This window comes from Spodoptera frugiperda, chromosome 13, assembly GCF_023101765.2.
Source record: "Spodoptera frugiperda isolate SF20-4 chromosome 13, AGI-APGP_CSIRO_Sfru_2.0, whole genome shotgun sequence".
Lineage (NCBI taxonomy): Eukaryota > Metazoa > Arthropoda > Insecta > Lepidoptera > Noctuidae > Spodoptera > Spodoptera frugiperda.
In genome coordinates this window covers 8590432-8611856 of record NC_064224.1, presented here as the reverse complement: position 1 = coordinate 8611856, position 21425 = coordinate 8590432, and the positions used below count along the sequence as shown (strand labels likewise).

Sequence of the window (21425 nt, the reverse complement as noted above, 5' to 3'; positions counted from 1 at the left end):
CAGATAAAATTTTCTACCTTTTTCTAGATTATTCTGTGAATGTGTTCAAGATTGTGTAATAAAGGGATAGTATTTAAAAACTACTGTTACATGTAATAAAATTAATTTGTCATTGTCTTTACTAATTTCTAAGTTTCAATTAAAATAGTTAGTAGGTATTAAATACGAGCCTATCGTTAAGGGCTTCAAGGGCTGATAATGACCATCCGTATTGTCTAATAATATGAACGTAACGTCACGCTTTTTTATCCCCGAAGGGGTAGGCAGAGGTGCACATTACGGCACGTAATGCCACTACATGATATACACCCGCTTTTCACAATTTGTGTTGAACCAAATGAATAAAATTAATGTTTGTCCCGTGTATTAGGGGATGAGCCTAAGCCTTGCCATATACTGGATCTAATAGAACATGTGTCTAATAATATGAATAAAATATAAATAACATTAAATGAGAAATTTGGATGAACGTCTTTCTTATTCAATAATATCATAATATTTCTTGACTGGCTTAGCTCATAGAATATTGTACATTATTTTTAGTTTTATTAGAAAGAGTTACTAGAAATCTATAGACTTCAGTATTGGGCCGACATTGCCTTGCCTAATACATTAATCTGTGGTAACTGGTATTATATTGGTAAGAAACGTACTATTTTCTTGTATGTTTCGGGTTATACCCGGCCATAAGCTAGAAATAGCTGCCGTTTCGTTTACAATGAAGTTGGGTCACGGAAAAAACAAAAATATACGTTTTGCTGTCAAAAATTGTCACTGTCAAACTTGACTTGACGGATGACAGCAAAATTTGACAGTTCAAAACACGTGTGGTGTGGACACTTGCGCAGTGCCGCAGTGTGAATATAAACATTGTCGTATAGTTTTAAACAGTGTTTTATAATTTTTAAGTATAAATGTGAATGACAAAAGCAGAATGAATCCAAAGAAGATCGCAAAGAACCCGTCCTTGGCCTACACAAGCCATCCAGATTATCGGAAACCGCCGAAAATCGCAAATCCTGTACGTAACCTCTTGCAATATTTATTTTACCTTTTTTCATTATAATAACAGTTTAGATAGTCATAGTATTGTTTGGTTCCAGTATCTACAATGTCTTGGCGCGCCTCACATTGATTCTTTCAACTATATGTTGCAAGATGGCTTGCAAGCAGCAATTGCGGATCTGGTGCCCGCTGAATTTGAGGTCCCTGGCGGAGAAAGGGTGAAAATAACTATTGACGAAGCTGGATTTGCTAAACCCAGTGTTCCAATGGAGGCGGTGGGTGTTAAAAACCAGATAGTACTGCCGACAGAGTGCAGACAGCGTGCTGCTACTTACAAAGGTGATTTCAAAATCCGGTTGACACTGAAAATTGATGAGAAGTGCATCACAGTGGATAGATCTTTGGGATCCCTGCCTATAATGGTGAAAGTGAGTTATCATTTACTTTTACACTATAATTTTATTATAACTTTCGTGAGACACTAAATTAATTATTGTGTTATCAGCTTAATCACATAACTGTTTTATATATTTATAGTAAAATAATAACTGATACTTATATTCATTTATTTACAGTCCAAAATGTGTCACTTGGCGGATTTATCACCGGAGGAGCTGGTGCAGCACAATGAACATGCAGATGAATGGGGCGGATACTTCATCGTCAAGGTATAATACACATACAGTTATATTGTTGCAGCAAATTGCATACACAAGCTTGCGAGAAATCATAATACAGAAAATGAATACATAGTATTGATCATAATCAAGGGGACTGAGATGCCATCTCCTTCTGCGAAGCTATCATGCTAGCTAAGGAGGACGCGGGGCGCGTGAGGGAAGGAACCTCCTCACGCCCCAGCCGTCGCAACAGACACCAAGGCTAAAAACTATAACATCACTTTTTGGGACTTTAGGGTAAAAATTGTCAATTACGTTTTACGTAACGTTTAGAGAGGGCTACAGAAAAACTTTACGTTGCGTTACGAGAAAGGGCTGAGGGGTTGTCGAAAATCTTCAAAAATTGTGTTACGTAATACATGAACGCCCACTTAAATAAATAAAGTAAAATAGCCTTTATTGCTGATTCTTCCTTACAATTACATTAATATATGCCTAATTTCTAAACCAAATTGACTTGATTTATTCTTAAATGCATTTTAATTATCGGCAACTGGATTATTTTGTGTAACAGCTTGTCTGTCGACATAGGCCTCCTCCAAAGACTTCCACGCCCCCTTGGTTATATGTAAAAACTAGCTACTTCCGCGCGGTTTCACCCGCTCTGCTTGGCTCCTATTGGTCATAGCGTGATGTTTTATAGCCTATAGCCTTCCTCGATAAATGCGCTATCCTACACAAAAAGAATTATTCAAATCGGACCAGCAGTTCCTGAGATTAGCGCGTTCAAACAAACAAACTCTTCAGCTTTATAATATTAGTTATGTAAAAATATTTTTTCCGTTTTCCAGGGACATGAACGTTTAGCCCGTATGTTGCTGGTCACCAGACGGAACTATCCCGTTGCTATCAAACGTTCTGGGTGGAGGATGAGGGGTAACCTGTTCTCCGATTACGGTGTCATGGTCCGCTGTGTCACTTCGGATCAAACCAGTACGGTATGTTGGTTTTTTGTTACTTTTTTATTAAATTATATTCTGTTATATTTGTTGTAGATGTTACAGTTGCTCCTTATTTGGTGCATAAATTGGTGTATGAGCAGTTTCCTTGACTTTTTAAAATAAAATATTGCATATGAAGCCACCATAGGTATAGTACTGCAGTAAAGATAAAGATAATTATGGGTTGTTACAATAAAATGTGGTGTTTCGTTACAGTGCGAACTCAGCCATATTTTAGCAAGAGGCATGCAAATATAAATTAATAAATTGTAACAGTTAAAAATAGAATGCAACAGATAGTAAAAAATAATCTAATTACTTGAAAATAAACAAAAAATTAAGCCAAAGTCGCAATAACAGTATCAAAAATAATATAATATTATGTAGTTTTTAGATATCATAATAACAGAGTAAGAACAAAATAAACAAAAAATTAAGTGTGGTTTTTAGTCAATAATTCTGGCACTTCCTCTCGCTTTACACGAGGAGGAAGATTAGGCCCTTCTTCAAAAAAAAAACATCTTTATAATAATATTGTTTTCAGAACAATGTACTCCACTTCCTAAACAACGGTACATGTAAGCTGATGTTCTCGTACCGTAAAATGATGTACTACGCCCCTCTGCTGCTCATCATGAAGTGTTTGGTCGACTGGCCGGACCACTACATATACAGACTCTTGCTACACGGGAAGAAAAACGACCTGTACTATGTCAAGTAAGTCTCATCAGGTTTTTTTTTATAAGACATGCCGGTAATCTAGCAGACGTATTACCTGATGGTAAGCAATCGCCGCCGCCCATGGACACTTGAAACACCGGAGGCTTTACAAGTGAGTTAGGAATTAGGAAAGGATCAAGGTGCTTTTCCACCAAAGATGTGCTATGTTAAGTTGCTGTAGATACGTGTGCGAGAGCCACGCTTCGATACCACGGCCTCACAGAAAATTGACGTGAAACAACGTTTACGTTGTGTTTCGTTGTGTGAGTGAGGTAAAAGGAGGCCCAATTCCCGCTTCCCCAACAACCCTTAATTTTCTAACGCCCAAAATGCCGACATCGCATTTATCGTTGTCACATGGGTGCAATAATATATTATGTATGTATTACACTTATAAACCTTCCTGTTGAATCACTCTATCTATTAACGGCGCATTCCAATAACCTAACCTATCGGTAGATTTACCTACCAGCGGTAGAATTTTGACATAGCTCCATACAAAATGTGTAAAAAAACGCATCAAAATCCGTTGCGTAGTTTTAAAGATTTAAGCATACAAAGGGACTATTATTAGAACTTATGACGGGATATTTACCATGTTTATTGAATTTGGTGAGTTTCCGATATTTCGGCACTGTTGCAAGCGCCATGATCACGGATTAACTGGATATATATTAACTGAATATCGAATCTGAATTTGTAACTTACAGCTGTATACAGAATATGCTGAGGGAACTACACGAAGAGGGTTTACATTCCTCACACGAGTGCCGTTCCTACCTGGGGAGGATGTTCCGTCCTAAACTCTACGAGCTACCTCCCTGGGCCACTGACTTGGATGCAGCAGACTTCCTCATCAACCGCTGTGTCATGATCCATCTGAAGGACCATAAGGATAAATTCAATGCGCTTGTGTTTATGGCACAGAAGTTGTATGATTTGGTTCAGAATAAGTGTAAGGTAAGCCTTATTTTTTTTTATTTATTACTAGCTACTTTTCACCCGCTCTGCTTGGCTTCTATCGGTCACAGCGTGATGTTTTATAGCCTATAGCCTTTATCGATACATGCACTATCCGACACAAAAATATTCTTTCAAATCAGACCAGTAGTTCTGGAGATTCGCATATTCCAACAAACAAACTCTTCAGCTTTATAATATTAGTATAGATTAGTATAGATTATTTATGTTATATTAGTATAAGCTCTACTAGATTCAGGTCGCTATTGGAACTTTTAAACAGGAGATAAAAGTAATATGATAAAAAGCAGTTTGACTTAATCGTTATGCGTTTTTATCCCCGAAGGAGGAGGTAGAGGTACACATTATGACACGTAATGCCACTGTACAATATTTTACACTCGCTTTTCACAATTTATGTTGTAAGTCCCATGTAATAGGGGGTGAGACTATTGCCATATACCTGGCACAATTTCAGACTCCGTGCTATTACTGATTTTTTTCGCCTGACCCGAAATCGAACCCAAGACCCCTTGTCCGGTAGTCGCACTTGCAACCACTCGACCAATAACAACTTGGCAAATATGAGGGAATCCTCATCCCTCATATAAAAAGTGCAACCCTTGTTTTGGTTTCTCTCGACATTTACCTAGTATCTAGACATTATCTAGGTCCTAGATATAATATCGGATATCTATGTGGATGAAATATGGGAAATCGGTATTCGAAAACTATATGACACTAATTCTGATGGTAACCAGGTGGAAGGTGCAGACGCTGTGATGGTCCAGGAGCTGTTGGTGGGAGGCCACCTCTACCTTCAGATCCTGAAGGAGAGGCTCCAGCAAATCATGACCAACTTGAGGATACAAGTGCAAAGGAAAGCTAAGACTTCTAAAAAACTTGATATTGGAGTGGTGAGTCTCATATTTTACTTTTCTCTTCTACTCTTTGTGATCAAAAAAATCTTGTTCTATACGAAATGGCTGACGTGAATTAACTAACCAATCAGAGCGCCAAATCCTTAAAAGATACAGATTTTTTTTCGATGAAACCCGCCGGTAATCCGGCAGACGTATTACCCGATGGTGAGCAATCGCTGCCGCCCATGGACACTCGAAATACCAGAGACGTTACAAGTGCGTTGGTTTTTAGAGTTAGGAATATAAGGGTTGTTGTTCGGGAATCGGGGATGGGGAAGATTGGGAAGGGGGAATTGGAAAATTATACTATTATTAGAACTTATGACGGGATATTTAGCATGTTTATTCACTTTGATGAGTTTCCGATATTTGTGATTTTTATATTTATACCTTTCTCTTCTACTCTTTGTGGTTCATAAATTCTTCTTCTAAACGAAATGGCGGACGTGAATTAACTAACTAATCAGAGCGCCGAACGCGCTCTCAATAACATTATCCTTAAAATAAAATAAAGTACAGAATTATCCTAATAACATATTACTGAATGAATATACATACTATCCTTGCGAAGTCATTCATCGAACAGTGGAATAAGTCAATTTGCTTCGCTATATGAATATTGAAAAAAAAAAATACAAAATACCTACTAAATGCTGCTGATTGTAGTATTTTTAATGGCAAAACGAGCAGAAAACAGACGAATCCCCTGATCATAAACAATCCCACTACCCCTTCCCCCATGGACACACACAACACTAGAGGAGTTACGAGTGTGTCGCTAACATTTTGTTGATTAAGCAAGGCTCGGAACCGGTTTAAAAAATACCGGTTTATATCGGGTTTCCTCCGAACTTTTCTTAAGAACGTGAACATTAAAGAACTTTATTTTAACCTAAATTAACCGGTTTATTCGACGAGGGGCATGACGGTACACGCGTTGTAATATTATTATTGAATATAATCTAAACAGCGCGCGGCGTTTCTTTGATGTGCGTCGTATTTTTCGGTTTTTATTGATCTAAACCGTTTAATCCGAAAAAACCTTTATGAAAATACTGTTCCAAATACCGGTTTAAAAAAACCGGTTTATGCGAACGAAACCCAATGTAAAGGTTTTGCGTTCAAGTACATAATAGCGGTTTGAAAATTTAACCGGTATCCGAGCCTTGGGATTAAGAACAGCTATTGTGGTATTTCAGCACGAAGTCCAGCAGATGCTTCGTAGCTGCGGGAACCTGGAGCAAAAGTTCGAGACGTTCCTGGCGACTGGGAACGCGCCCTCCAACAACGTCACCCTCGCCCAGTACAAGGGACTCACCATCGTCGCTGAGAACATCAACCGGATGCGATACATGTCGCATTTCAAGTTAGTAACATACTGTATCAGTTAATTATTGCTATTCCAAACCATAATATATAGGAGGAAGCGGGAGGGAATAGGCTCTTAAGAAACTAGTGCGCCTCACCATCAACGATTACAGCACTACTTACCATCAGGTGGGATTGTAGTCAAGCATTAGTTTTTGTAGAATAAAAAAAAAAGGGGGAAGGATCGAACCTCCTCACGCCCCAGCCGTCGCGAGAGACACTCCGGGCGTCGGGGATCGTGTGACGATCTCCGGCCACCGTAAGTGCGGGTCTGCGGACGGCGAGCAAGCAATAGGGCTGATGACGACCCGGAGCTGCGGACTACCTAGCGGGTTACCGGGGCTCCGGCTCGAAAAGTAGGAGTAGGAACGGTGGTTTTTAGTCAATAAGAGTCTGACACTCCCTCTCGCCTCGCCCAAGGTGGGAGAAGTCATTGGATGATTCCCCCCCCCCCCCTTAAAAAAACCATAATGTACACACGGTTACACATACGCCTATTCGAGGAAGTTGCTCAACTAGTTTCAAGTTACCATAGGGTTTATAACTATAGAAAAAATGCTAATTTTGTCATTGATGTGACAATAAGCAGTATGTATACGTTATGGGAACTTATAGAGTCGTATAACAAAAGAAAAGGAATATTAAGTCTTTGACTACCAATAGAAAACTGTTGAAGGCAAATCCTCCGCAAACGTCGGTCACCGGTGACGACCACGGTGTTCAATGTGTTAAGTATGGTCCTGTGCAGGTCGATCCACCGCGGGTCGTTCTTCATGGAGATGCGCACGACGGAGGCGCGGCAGTTGCTGCCGGACGCCTGGGGCTTCGTCTGCCCAGTACACACGCCCGACGGCGCGCCCTGCGGACTGCTCAACCATCTCACCATGACGGCGCAGGTACTCTCCCATAACTAGCGACCCTGGTATATGACCTGGCTTCGTCTGCCCAGTACACACGCCCGACGGCGCGCCCTGCGGACTGCTCAACCATCTCACCATGACGGCGCAGGTACTCTCCCATAACTAGCGACCCTGGTATATGACCTGGCTTCGTCTGCCCAGTACACACGCCCGACGGCGCGCCCTGCGGACTGCTCAACCATCTCACCATGACGGCGCAGGTACTCTCCCATAACTAGCGACCCTGGTATATGACCTGGCTTCGTCTGCCCAGTACACACGCCCGACGGCGCGCCCTGCGGACTGCTCAACCATCTCACCATGACGGCGCAGGTACTGCATTTCCCATAACTAGCGACCCCTGGGGCCTTAGTCTGCTATTACAATTGTGTCAGAATGGTTGATCATTGAGCAGTGCAAGAGGGACGGAGCTATGCAGGTTGTATACCTTTTTTTTTTGTAGACGGGGGATACCTTCTAAAGGCGCCTAGCTTTTTGGGGAAAAACTAGGGAGTGTGGGATTTTTACCGCACTAAAACCTCCCCGGTGGCCACCATCTGCACCTAAAGGAGGCACCGGGCCCTCTTAGTAGACCGACTTCGGAGCCCCGTGGCAGGTTGTATAGCTATCGTTGCTTGACGTTAGCAAGTAGCTCCGCCCAGGGCAACATCGCAGGTGTTACAGGCCCGACCTCTGGCGGGGAAGCGTTATGCCTCCGGTAACGTCATCCCATGGCATAACATAACCTATATGCATAACGGCATAACATAACAATGTTTCACGTCGGTTTTCTGTAACTTAGTGGCATCACTTCGGTCTTACCGTGGTAATACTCTTTTATTTCCAAAAAAAAAAGTTATAAAGATTTTTCCACATTTAAAAAAAAATAAGGAATTTTGTTTTTCAAACGATTTTTATTTCTGTAACTTGGTGGCATCACTTCGGTCTTGCCGTGGTAATTCTCTTTTATTTCAAAAAAAAAAGTTATAAAGATTTTTCCACATTTAAAAAAAAATAAGGAATTTTGTTTTTCAACCAAAATTTTTGCTAATATTGTTTAATTTCTTCTAGGTGACACAACACGCAGATCCGAAGCAGATTGCGAGATTGCCACAAGTGTTAGAACGCTGCGGTGAGTAAACTCTCTGTTACTAGGTAAACGAGCAGACGGATCACCTGATGGTAAGCAATTGCCGCCGCTCATGGTCACCCGAAACACTAGAGGCGTTATAAGTGCGTTGCCGGCCTTTTGGGGGTTAGGAATTTAAGCGTTATTGGGGAATCGGGGATTGAGAATGGAGGTAATTGGGCCTCCGGTAACCTCACTCACACAACGAAACACAACGCAAGCGTGGTTTACGTCAGGTTTCTGTAACGCCATGGTATCTCTCCGATCGAGCCGGTCCATTCATGCCGAAGCATGGCTCTTCCACACTTAAAATATAACCTCATACTACCTCACAACCACCTTGTTACTATATTCATATATTTACTTACCTCGGCACACTACACGAGCATGGCTCTTCCACACTTAAAAGTTTTTAAAATGAACTAGTGGTCGCCTAGTGGTCGAAATTCGACCATATACGATTTAATTTACAATACCACTTAACATACGTTCAAGGATAATTTTTATTTAACGAATTGCTAATAGTTTTGTAAAATTCAAATTAATATATTCCGGCGCATCATGAACAGGAAAACTGTATTCATTTGAGACGTGAGAATATCATCGCAATGTCTGTCGATTTTGACGTTTTGTCAAATACGATCAGATACTATGCATGGTGGTGTGTGTAATGTTTTATTTATTGATTTAATGTACTTTATAAGCATTATTTTTGAAATATAACTATATACTTTGAAATATAACTATAAGTGTACCAAATTTTATGCTCCTACGTCCGCGCAATTTTCGTAATAAGGGGTCCAAAGATTTTGCATCACGTATTAATATATAGATTAATTGTTACCCAGGAATGGAGCCCATAAGCTCAGTGGCCCAGACCCCTTTATCCCGCGACGTGTACAAATACCCAGTGTTCGTGGACGGGCGCCTCGTCGGATACTTCGCTGAGGACACGATCGACAAGTCCGCTGCCTACCTCCGGACCCTCAAGATCAAGGGTGAAGAAGTTCCCATAACTATGGAAATTGTTGTTGTACCGAAAAAACAGGTTTGTTCGTCTTTTTATACTTATTTTGATGATGATTAGATTTGAAATCGTAATTTTTTATGCAGACGGATCACCTGATGGTAAGCAATCGCTGTCGCCTATGGACACCTGAAACACCAGATACGCTACAAGTGTGTTGCCGGCGTTTAGGGGATTAGAAATTTAAGGGTTGTTGGGGAATCGGGGATTGGAAAGATTGGGAAGGAATTGGGCCTCTGGTAACCTCACTCACATAACGCAAGCGTTGTTTCACGTCGGTTTTCTGTGAGGCCGTGGTATCATTCCGGTCGAGCCGGCCCAGCAGTGCCAAAGCATGGCTCTCCCACATTTATTAATCCAAAACTCAATATACCGCAAATAAGAAAATCTAATCTTTCATCCTCGAAATTGTTCAGCCTAACCTGTAATTGTTCGTGTTTGTATCAGATCTGCTCTCAATACGCGGGCGTGTTCCTGTTCACGAGCGAGGCTCGAATGATGAGGCCGGTCATCAATTTGTCTACTGGACAACTTGAGCTCATCGGGACCATGGAACAGCTGTATCTAGACATCGCTGTCACACACAATGAGATACTTAAAGGTACGTAAAGTCATCAGACCACCACAGATGGGGCCCAGTAGGGCTGATGCCTAATCCGGAGCTGCGGACTACCTAGCGGGTTTACCGGGGCTCCGGCTCGACAGGCAGGAGTAGGAACGGGGTGGTTTTTAGTCAGTAAGAGAGTCTGACACTCCCTCTCGCCTCGCCCAAGGCGGGAGAAGTAATTGGATGAAAAATAGCCTCAGTATGAGTTTGCTTTACGTTTAAAGTAATCGAAACAAGAGCGGCGTTCGGCGCTCTGATTGGCCGAATTGAATATACCAATCAATCAGAGCGTCGAAAGCGCTCTCGTTTCGATTACTTTAAACGTACAGTAAACTCGTACTAAGAGTACTGGGTTATTTTATACACAGTTACAATCTAGATGGATTCTAAAACGAACATAATACCACGAGGAACCTTAGTGGATTGTTTACAAACATTACGCATTGATTTTGGCGTAAGAATATTACTATGTACCTAACTACTATGTATGTATTTAATGTAAGTTATGTTATATGTAATACTAGCTACTTCCGCGCGGTTTCACCCGCTCTACTCGGTTCCTATTGATCGTAGCGTAATGTTTTATAAAACGAGGAAGGTTATAGGCTATAGCCTATACCTTCCCCGTTTTTGAATAATAGCCTATAACCTTCCTCGATAAATGCGCTATCCAACACAAAAAAACGTTCAAACAAATAAACAAACTCTTCAGCTTTATAATATGTATGTAATATGTGTAATTGCAGGTAAAACGACCCACGTCGAGCTTTCCCAGACGGCGTTCCTCAGCAACCTGGCGCAGCTCGTGCCCATGCCGGACTGCAACCAGTCGCCACGGTCAGTCGAGTTACTGTTATCATTACATGTTTATAGTAAACTAGCAACCTGGCGCAGCTCGTGCCCATGCCGGACTGCAACCAGTCGCCACGGTCAGTCGAGTTACTGTTATTATTACATGTTTATAGTAAACTAGCAACCTGGCGCAGCTCGTGCCCATGCCGGACTGCAACCAGTCGCCACGGTCAGTCGAGTTACTGTTATTATTACATGTTTATAGTAAACTAGCAACCTGGCGCAGCTCGTGCCCATGCCGGACTGCAACCAGTCGCCACGGTCAGTCGAGTTACTGTTATTATTACATGTTTATAGTAAACTAGCAACCTGGCGCAGCTCGTGCCCATGCCGGACTGCAACCAGTCGCCACGGTCAGTCGAGTTACTGTTATTATTACATGTTTATAGTAAACTAGCAACCTGGCGCAGCTCGTGCCCATGCCGGACTGCAACCAGTCGCCACGGTCAGTCGAGTTACTGTTATTATTACATGTTTATAGTAAACTAGCAACCTGGCGCAGCTCGTGCCCATGCCGGACTGCAACCAGTCGCCACGGTCAGTCGAGTTACTGTTATCATTACATGTTTATAGTAAACTAGTTCCTCAGCAACCTGGCGCAGCTCGTGCCCATGCCGGACTGCAACCAGTCGCCACGGTCAGTCGAGTTACTGTTATTGTTACATGTTTATAGTAAACTAGCAACCTGGCGCAGCTCGTGCCCATGCCAGACTGCAACCAGTCGCCACGGTCAGTCGAGTTACTGTTATCATTACATGTTTATAGTAAACTAGTTCCTCAGCAACCTGGCGCAGCTCGTGCCCATGCCGGACTGCAACCAGTCGCCACGGTCAGTCGAGTTACTGTTATGTATTACATGTTTATAGTAAACTAGCAACCTGGCGCAGCTCGTGCCCATGCCGGACTGCAACCAGTCGCCACGGTCAGTCGAGTTACTGTTATTATTACATGTTTATAGTAAACTAGCAACCTGGCGCAGCTCGTGCCCATGCCAGACTGCAACCAGTCGCCACGGTCAGTCGAGTTACTGTTATTATTACATGTTTATAGTAAACTAGCAACCTGGCGCAGCTCGTGCCCATGCCGGACTGCAACCAGTCGCCACGGTCAGTCGAGTTACTGTTATTATTACATGTTTATAGTAAACTAGCAACCTGGCGCAGCTCGTGCCCATGCCGGACTGCAACCAGTCGCCACGGTCAGTCGAGTTACTGTTATTATTACATGTTTATAGTAAACTAGCAACCTGGCGCAGCTCGTGCCCATGCCGGACTGCAACCAGTCGCCACGGTCAGTCGAGTTACTGTTATTGTTACATGTTTATAGTAAACTAGTTCCTCAGCAACCTGGCGCAGCTCGTGCCCATGCCGGACTGCAACCAGTCGCCACGGTCAGTCGAGTTACTGTTATTGTTACATGTTTATAGTAAACTAGCAACCTGGCGCAGCTCGTGCCCATGCCGGACTGCAACCAGTCGCCACGGTCAGTCGAGTTACTGTTATTATTACATGTTTATAGTAAACTAGTTCCTCAGCAACCTGGCGCAGCTCGTGCCCATGCCGGACTGCAACCAGTCGCCACGGTCAGTCGAGTTACTGTTATGTATTACATGTTTATAGTAAACTAGTTCCTCAGCAACCTGGCGCAGCTCGTGCCCATGCCGGACTGCAACCAGTCGCCACGGTCAGTCGAGTTACTGTTATGTATTACATGTTTATAGTAAACTAGTTCCTCAGCAACCTGGCGCAGCTCGTGCCCATGCCGGACTGCAACCAGTCGCCACGGTCAGTCGAGTTACTGTTATGTATTTATTACTAGCTACTTCCGCGCGGTTTCACCCGCTCTGCTCGGCTCCTATTGGTCATAGCGCGATGTTTTATAGCCTATAGCCTTCCTCGATAAATGCACTATCCAACACAAAAATAATTATTCAAATCGGACTAGTAGTTCCGGAGATTAGAACGTTCAAAGAAACAAACAAACTCTTCAGCTTTATATATTAGTAGATCTTCAGCTTTATAATATTAGTAGATAATAACTATCGTGAGACATACTATATTAACTAAAAAATGCGGTTTACTCACACAATTAATGGAGAAAAGCTCTACTAGTTTCGAGTCACAGAGGGACTCTTCATCGTGAGCAGCGTGCGCAGACGCCTCGTCGTGATTTTTAGTTCACATTGCTGTTGTTAGTACATGTTTATAGTAAACTACCATCTGCCCGCGACTTCGTACGCGGAAAATTAAAAAACAATATGGTTCTACTACCTAATATTTAGGATGAAGAAAAATAGATGTTGGCCGATTCTCATAGATACCGGATAAGTACAAAATAAATCATCAAAATCGGTAAACCGTTTCGGAAAACTATGGCAACGAAAACTGTGACACGAGAATTTTATATATTATTTTATTAGATGGTGTCCCGTGTCGTAAGAGCTGAGTAAGCCATTTACCAAAGATCAGGCAGCGGCGCTCTCTGGCAAACCTAAACCATAAAAGCACCCGCTCGAAGCATCTGCCAAGCAAGGAATTTTTATTTTTTTTTAATCTAAATTTATTTAGGGGCTTTTATCATAGATATGTCAGCCCCATCGTACCCTTTTACATTAATTGTCTATTTGTATACAATTAGTCTAGAGCTACTTAATAGATTGTTATTCGTGAAGGACCAGAATCAAATAGCACAGCTTTTTCATAATCGTCGAAAACGGTACAGATAAAATAGATTGGATAACGCCTACATCAAATTTATTTATCTTACAATCCTTAACAAATAACTCACGTTCTACTCCGTTCCGAACACACTCCATCAGCAAATGTTGAATATCTTCAATTTGATTGTAAACTGTACAATTAGGAGAATCAGCCTTTTTCATAAGAAATGCGAGCAAGGAATTGACGTTCGTTATGTTCTCAAATCGAATTTACTGGTCTTTCGGAAATTTCTTCACTATTGTGATCTTCAAACACAACACTGTACCCCATTAAAGCCGTAAGCTTATAATTTTAGAACACATACACCTACAAATGACGCGGTGTACTTCCCATAATTATCTATGACTAGCTACTTCCACGCGGTTTCACCCGCTCTGCTCGGCTCCTATTGGTCATAGCGTGATGTTTTATATAGCCTATAGCCTTCTTCGATAAGTGCACTATCGAACACTAAAAATAATTATTTAATTTGAACCAGTACCTACAGAGATTAGCGCTTTTAAACAAACAAACAAACAAACTTCAGTTTTATAATATTAGTAAGTATAGATTTTAATATGTAACATAACAATAATAACTTGATATGATTTTCGAGAGCTGTAATAAAATAAAATGAATAATATAATTCCAGTAACATGTACCAGTGCCAGATGGGTAAGCAAACGATGGGTACCCCGATCCACACGTGGCAGACCAACGCCGAGACCAAGCTGTATCGCCTGCAGACACCCGCCACGCCGCTGTTCCGGTCCACCCATTATGATAATATTGGACTCGACGACTACCCCTGTGGGACTAATGCTATTGTTGCTGTTATTTCTTATACGGTGCGTATTTTTTTATTTATTTAGCAACTTGCTTCTGTGTTCCCTGAGATAAAAGGTAGTGAAAGTAAAATTAAACTTTCGCATTTGTGATATTACAAATATATATTTACAATATACCAACTTCAGAATTTTTAGATTTCTTTAGATTCAGACATAAAATATGTATATATTATCTCGTACAAGATTCATTAACACATAATTAAATTATCGACCGTCTCGTTGGTCGAGTAGTCGGAAGTGCGACTGCAAAATGCTCACCCCTATTACATGGGACATATAGTTAACACAAATTGTGGAAAGTGGGTGTACATTATATAGCGGCTTTACGTGCCGTAATGTGCGCCTCTGCCTAAGTGCCTACCTCTTCGGGGATAAAAGGCGTGACGTTGTTGTTGTTATTGTAAATTATCGACTATTCTTTAAAAAAAAGTATTGGCTTTGACTGATTTTATATTACAATCACCCTACAATTACCTTACTACTGCGCCACTATCCAAAACTAAATACCGTAAAACGGGGTGAATAGGGATCGAGAGGTGAATAGGGACAGAAGAGGGGTGAATAGGTATAGGGAAATTCTTCATAGTATCTATTCACCCCTCTTCTGTCCCTATTCATCTCTCGATCCCTATTCACCCCATTTTAGCGTATCTTTTAAATTTTTATCCACAGGGCTACGACATGGAAGACGCGATGATAATAAACAAGTCGTCGTACGAGCGGGGCTTCGCGGCCGGGTCGGTGTACAAGGCGGACTTCATAGAGCTGGCCCACCCCGCGTCCTACTTCTGCAGGGACCCCACCAAGCCGGAGCTGGAAGAACATATCGATGAGGACGGCTTGCCGGCTGTAGGGGCCCGGGTCAAACCTGATGACCCGTTTTATAGGTAAGGGCATTTTGACGTGACAACGTCTTAAATTAGGTTGCGGCTCGGAGTCACTCATGAAAAAGTGTAACGCCCGGTAACGTGACGATGAGTCACCGAACGAGAGAGAGGCCGGACCGGCGAATGCCTTGCGTCTCTCTCCCACTCAAACATAATCGGTCCACCGCTAAAGACGTTGTCACGTAAAATCTTCGCCCGTAAAACCGACTTTACAGGCAACCAAATTTTTTTTTACATTTAATGGGTCAACGTTTGGCTGCTATCTCACCTGATGATAAGAGATGATCCGCCACACTACTTTGGAAGAAGCACCTAGTTTCACTGACGGATTGACAGACTATTTCTTTCTTTGTTACCCGACTGCGCCAGAAGGAGGGTTATGTTTTTTTGACGTTTGAAAAGGTACCTAAGTAACAATGCAAAGTCACGTCTTTTATTCCCGAAGGGGTAGACAGAGTTACACAATACGGCACGTAATGACAATGTAGACCCACTTTTCACTATTTGTGTTATAAGTCCCATGTAATAAGGGATGAGCCTATTGCCGTATGCATTCCAGACTCCGTGCTACTACTGATAAATTTTCGAAAAACCGAAAAAAACTCAGTATTACTTAGCCCGACCCGGGCAAACCTGAACCCGAGATCCCTTATCCAATATTCGTACTTGGGGCCACTCGACCAACGAGGCAGCCAATAACAAAAAACTGTTTCTAAAAGTTCTATACCACAAGAGAAAATCCTAATGTGGGGCAAGGTCTTATTTAAAAATAAAAATAAAAATGTGTTATTTCCCTCCTCAGTTACTACGACGGCGAGAAGAGTATCTTCATAGTGAGCAAGTACCACGGCAAGGAGGAGGTGTTCGTGGACTCCGTGAGGCTCTGCGGGGACTTCAGCTCGCGACCGCTGAAGAAGGCCTGCGTCATGTTACGGCTACAGGTGGGTACGGTAGGGGGCGCCACTGAGAGGGGATTTGGTAGTAGACATAATCATATTAACTTCAGTCCGTTTTTAATTCTATCAATGACTGCACGCTTGGCGCGGTGACTGGGCAACTGGCTGCCCCGCAATGTGTAGCGGGTTCGATTACTTTACGGAGCAACTCTTTGTGTGATCCACAGATTGTTGTTTCGGGTTTAGGTGTCATATGTATGTGAAGTTTTATGGTAAACGCAGCACGATACACGAGAATCCTGTAGCACAAAGGGTTTAAAAAAACTTGCGTCCACGTAACTGTTCCAAGTTCGATTACTTTCAAGCGTTACGGGGGCTCATAATCGCAAGTGATGAATGACGTTGCAGAATCAGCTGAATTGAAATTGAGAATTTCTTTTCTTTTTCCTAAAAGTTTCTGAGTAATGACTAGGTATTTATTAAATAATGAGATAGTAAACTAAAGAAAATTTTATAATAATAAATTGATTTAATACATACACTTAAATGAAAATAATATTCTTTACAGCGTAACCCAACAGTAGGTGACAAATTCGCTTCCCGGGCCGGCCAGAAAGGTATCTGTTCCCAAAAGTGGGCGGCCGAGGACCTCCCGTTCACGGAGTCAGGGTTGGTGCCCGACATCCTGTTCAACCCCCATGGCTTCCCGTCCAGAATGACCATCGCTATGATGATCGAATGCATGGCTGGGAAAGCCGCTAGCATACACGGACATGTAAGTATACTTTGTTTGGTTTAAATGGGGTTTTTTGCAGTTGTAGAGGCGCTAGTGTCGTTTTTATCTGATTTAAAAAAGGAGGTTCTTAGTTTGACATGTATACATATATTTGTGCGCGATTATCTCGAGTTTGGTTGTACCGATTTTGATGCGGTTTTCAGCATAGTATTTTTCAGTCTTAGGAGAAGGTTTTAGGGAATTTTTAATATGTATAATATTTTTAATTATATGAATAAAAAAATTGAGGTACTTGAGTAAATTGAAAGTAGTTCCCTTTTTAACCGACTTCAAAAAAAAGGAGGAGGTTCTCAATTCGACCGTATTTTTTTTTTTTTTTATGTATGTTAATCGATATCTCCGGCAGTTATAGACCGATTTGAGAAATTCTTTTTGTGTTTGAAAGAGTACGATGTCAGTGTGGTCCCATATATTTTTTTATAAAGTCTGACCATAAATGTGGAAGATAATCCAAGGAACTCCTCAAAAATGAACAGAATGTGCTCTGCGTTTGAGTTTAAGTGATGTATATTAGCTTATCTTTCTGAGTAACCATAAAATTCAGGACAGATAATAGCATATCTGGTATAGAATGATGGGTAGCTTGATGTGCTGTCTGATTTACATGTGTATGTAGGTACCTAATCTGTTTGTGTTTGACAAATGCATATTTCTGGCAGTTATAGTCCGATTTGAGAAATTCTTTTTGTTTGAAAGAGTACGATGGCAGTGTGGTTCCATATAATTGTTTTTAAAGTCTGACCATAAATGTGGAAGATAATCCAGGGAACTCCTTAAAAATGAGCAGAATGAAATATTCATCTTATCTTTCTCAGTAGCCATAAAATTGAGGACAGATAGTAGCATATTTGGTATAGAATGATGGGTAGTTTGATGTGCTGTCTGATTTACATGTGTATGTGGGTATCTAATCTGTTTGTGTGTTTGACAACTGACTATGTATGTAGCTTATGAACAGGTTACTGTTAGCTGTCGGCTCAGCAGATCGTAAGTAAGGGTATCAGGTTAATATACATTTGAAAATAATGTGATTATGCGTCAATATGGATAGATAATAATATTATTAATTTAAACGGCGCTGTCTCATATGAGCAGCGCGTTTAATAGGTCTACCCATACTCAAATAAGTTATTCACTAAAAATCAAGAAATAAAAAACAATTTTAACAAAAAAACTTCAAAAAATAAATATTCCAAAACAAATTAATATGCACTAAAAAGTAAAAGAAATAATTGCGTATTTTTCAACAACTTAATAGATCAACTAACTTTACTAACTCATCACACATTATAATGTAAGTAGGTACAATTATTGTTATTTTTGGAGTCGGTGTCAGCCTAGGAAACGCCAACCACTAGCTCGGCACGGGCGGAGTGGTGGTTGAGTACCTACTTACAACTGGTGTAAAACTGTAATGTTTTGTTGTGATAATAGGTAAATAACAAACCCATCTTAGTTGGCTGACACCGACTCCAAAAATAACAATAATTGTACCTACTTACATTATAATGTGTGTGATGAGTTAGTAAAGTTAGTTGATCTATTAAGTTGTTGAAAAATACGCAATTATTTCTTTTACTTTTTAGTGCATATTAATTTGTTTTGGAATATTTATTTTTTGAAGTCGGTTTTTTTTTTTGTTAAAATTGTTTTTTATTTAAAACAACAGTTAAAGTATTTTTAATTGGTCATTTCTCTCTTATATTCTATAAGTTCTCGCCAAACTTAAAAAATAATTCTATGTTACAATTACGTACTAGCTATTACAAAGTAAATATATGGCATAAAAATGACATGTTAAGTATAGCATTAAGTTCACCTTATGAACCATTATTTATCATTTTACAAACAAACATAAAAGTTTAAATTAATAACTTTTCCCCATAGGTCCACGACGCAACGCCATTCCGTTTTAACGAGAAAGACACAGCAATAAACTACTTCGGCCGTCTACTGGAGGCGTCTGGCTACAATTACTACGGAACTGAGAGGATGTACAGCGGAGTGGACGGGAGGGAGATGGACGCCGACATATTCTTCGGAGTCATCCACTACCAGAGACTCAGGCATATGGTGTCGGATAAGTGGCAGGTATGATGAAGTGTTAAAACTTGACTACAATAGGGATGATGATGGTGCATTTTTTTAGATTTTAGATTTCAGTCATGATCGTCACACTGCAGGGCAAAGGCCTTTATTTATAATATTTATGGTGCATGAAACTTATAAATCTATTTAGTCCGTTAATTAGGTAATGAAAAAAAATTAGATAGGTATTTTTATTTTGACATATTATAAGAAAACAATGCTTAGATAAAAGGAATTAAAGTTTTGGAGTGGAAGCAAATACGTCGTTTTGAGCATAAAAACAGCAACGTACAACGGCCTATTATCCTCGAAGGTGTGTTCGCAATACGTCAAATAATAAACCAACATTAACTTTTTATAAATCACAAATTGTTGTTCTAAGTCTGTGTGTGTGATGTGAAATAGTATGTTTGTAAACGCACTTACGACATAGGAGAATATCCTTATATATTTTCTTCTTCCTAATTTATACAAAATAATATATATGTTTATAATAGTGCAATATTAGTACAAGATTTAGATTTCAGCCACGATTGTCCCACTGCAGGGCAAAGGCCTCCCTACCTTCAACATTAGTACAAGTATGTAACGGTAAAACGGGGTGAATAGGGATCGACAGGTGAATAGGGACAGAAGAGGGGTGAATAGATACTATGAAGAATTTCCCTATACCTATTCACCCCTCTTCTGTCCCTATTCACCTCTCGATCCCTATTCACCCCGTTTTACGGTATTTATTTATTTAATCTTTAGGGAACAGCGAGTAAAGTTCCCTAAGAAAAGGAGGATCCTCCGACCAGGCGAGGTGTTCAGCTTGGCGGGCTTTCTGCCCAACTGTTGTTCGTTGGGATTTTCTATCCGTGTTATTTCGCATGTAAACTTCATATGTGCGATGCAGGATATTTGTGACGTCATCCGTTGATTTGCTCGTCGATAGTCTATGTGCGACTTCTGTCATCTGTCACTTGTCAGAGTGTTGCCACAAATCTATTGATTTATGAATGTGTACGTGCAGGTCCGTACGACGGGCGCGGTGGACGCGCTGACCCGTCAGCCGGTGAAGGGGCGGCGGCGCGGCGGCGGCGTGCGGCTGGGGGAGATGGAGCGCGACGCGCTCGCCTCGCACGGCGCCGCCTTCCTGCTGCACGACCGACTCTTCCACTGCTCCGACAAGACAGAGGTACATAAACTCAAACTCAAATCATTTATTGCATTCATGTGTACATTAAGATGATACATACATAATTAGGAACATTTGTCTCAACATGAAACCCGGTTAGGGTACGGCAATATACATTTCGACACATTTAGTATCAAGTCACTTTGTACATATTACTTAGCCAGTATTTTTTGTACCAGTAACTTTCGTTATGGCTGCATAATGTCTGCTATTTCAAATAAATTACCAAACTTTTGTTAGTTCTTGATACTTTGTAAGTAAGAAATCAAACGACACTCACAAAATTCAACGCGGAAAAAAGTTGATTACTATTAAATGATTTTCTTGCAACTTAAAAAACTGCTACATGATATCGGTTTAGTTATATTAACACTGTATTTTGACTCATGAGTGAGAAAAACTTTAATTTGTGTCATTTATTAAACTAGTAATTTAGTTAAAAAAGTATGTCATTATCACTATTTTAATAACATTTGTTTTACTTTCCAGGCGGTGCTATGCTCAAAATGCGGTACTCTACTGGGTCCTATAGTGGGCAAGAGCGAAACGAATAAGGAAACATGTAGATTATGCGGAGAAGGCAATCTGGTCTCTATTGCCATACCATACATCTTCAAATTCTTTGTAACGCAGCTAGCTTGTGTTAACATCAATGTTAAAATCAATTGTGGACAACAATTAGCTATTACTGGGTAGTTTAGGCTACACCTTGTTCTCTATGTGTAAGGAAAAGTGCTAATAAAAATAATGATATATTGTTTGTGTCGTGTTTCAGTTATTGGTGGCGTTATTTTGTTATTTTAATTACTATCTATTCTCCCCTTTGTTCACCTTAATTCCCAAAATGTTCATACTATTAGTATTTTGTAGATTTTAACTCATACATACATAACCTCAAGCCTGTGCCCCATGGAGGTAGG

The 21425-nt window shown here is 40.8% G+C and overlaps 1 protein-coding gene and 1 long non-coding RNA gene across 2 annotated transcripts; one reads left to right on the top strand and one right to left on the bottom strand.

The window, feature by feature from the left end:
• Nucleotides 1-806: 806 nt before the first annotated feature.
• On the top strand, nucleotides 807-21265 carry LOC118270423 (DNA-directed RNA polymerase I subunit RPA2). Its single transcript, XM_050697928.1, has 20 exons — nucleotides 807-1021; nucleotides 1104-1433; nucleotides 1581-1673; nucleotides 2477-2623; nucleotides 3171-3343; nucleotides 4057-4306; nucleotides 5068-5223; nucleotides 6429-6595; nucleotides 7346-7493; nucleotides 8568-8628; nucleotides 9474-9673; nucleotides 10100-10253; nucleotides 11006-11096; nucleotides 14463-14658; nucleotides 15331-15545; nucleotides 16348-16486; nucleotides 17010-17216; nucleotides 19125-19328; nucleotides 20341-20505; nucleotides 20995-21265. Exons 1-20 carry the CDS (start codon nucleotides 935-937, stop codon nucleotides 21199-21201), a joined length of 3390 nt encoding a protein of 1129 aa, XP_050553885.1. The 5' UTR covers nucleotides 807-934; the 3' UTR covers nucleotides 21202-21265.
• LOC126911317 (uncharacterized) lies at nucleotides 11599-12689 on the bottom strand. Its single transcript, XR_007705837.1, has 3 exons — nucleotides 12550-12689; nucleotides 11797-11896; nucleotides 11599-11704 (listed from the first exon to the last, which is right to left on the bottom strand). It is a non-coding gene; the product is annotated as an uncharacterized LOC126911317 (long non-coding RNA).
• Nucleotides 21266-21425: the final 160 nt, after the last annotated feature.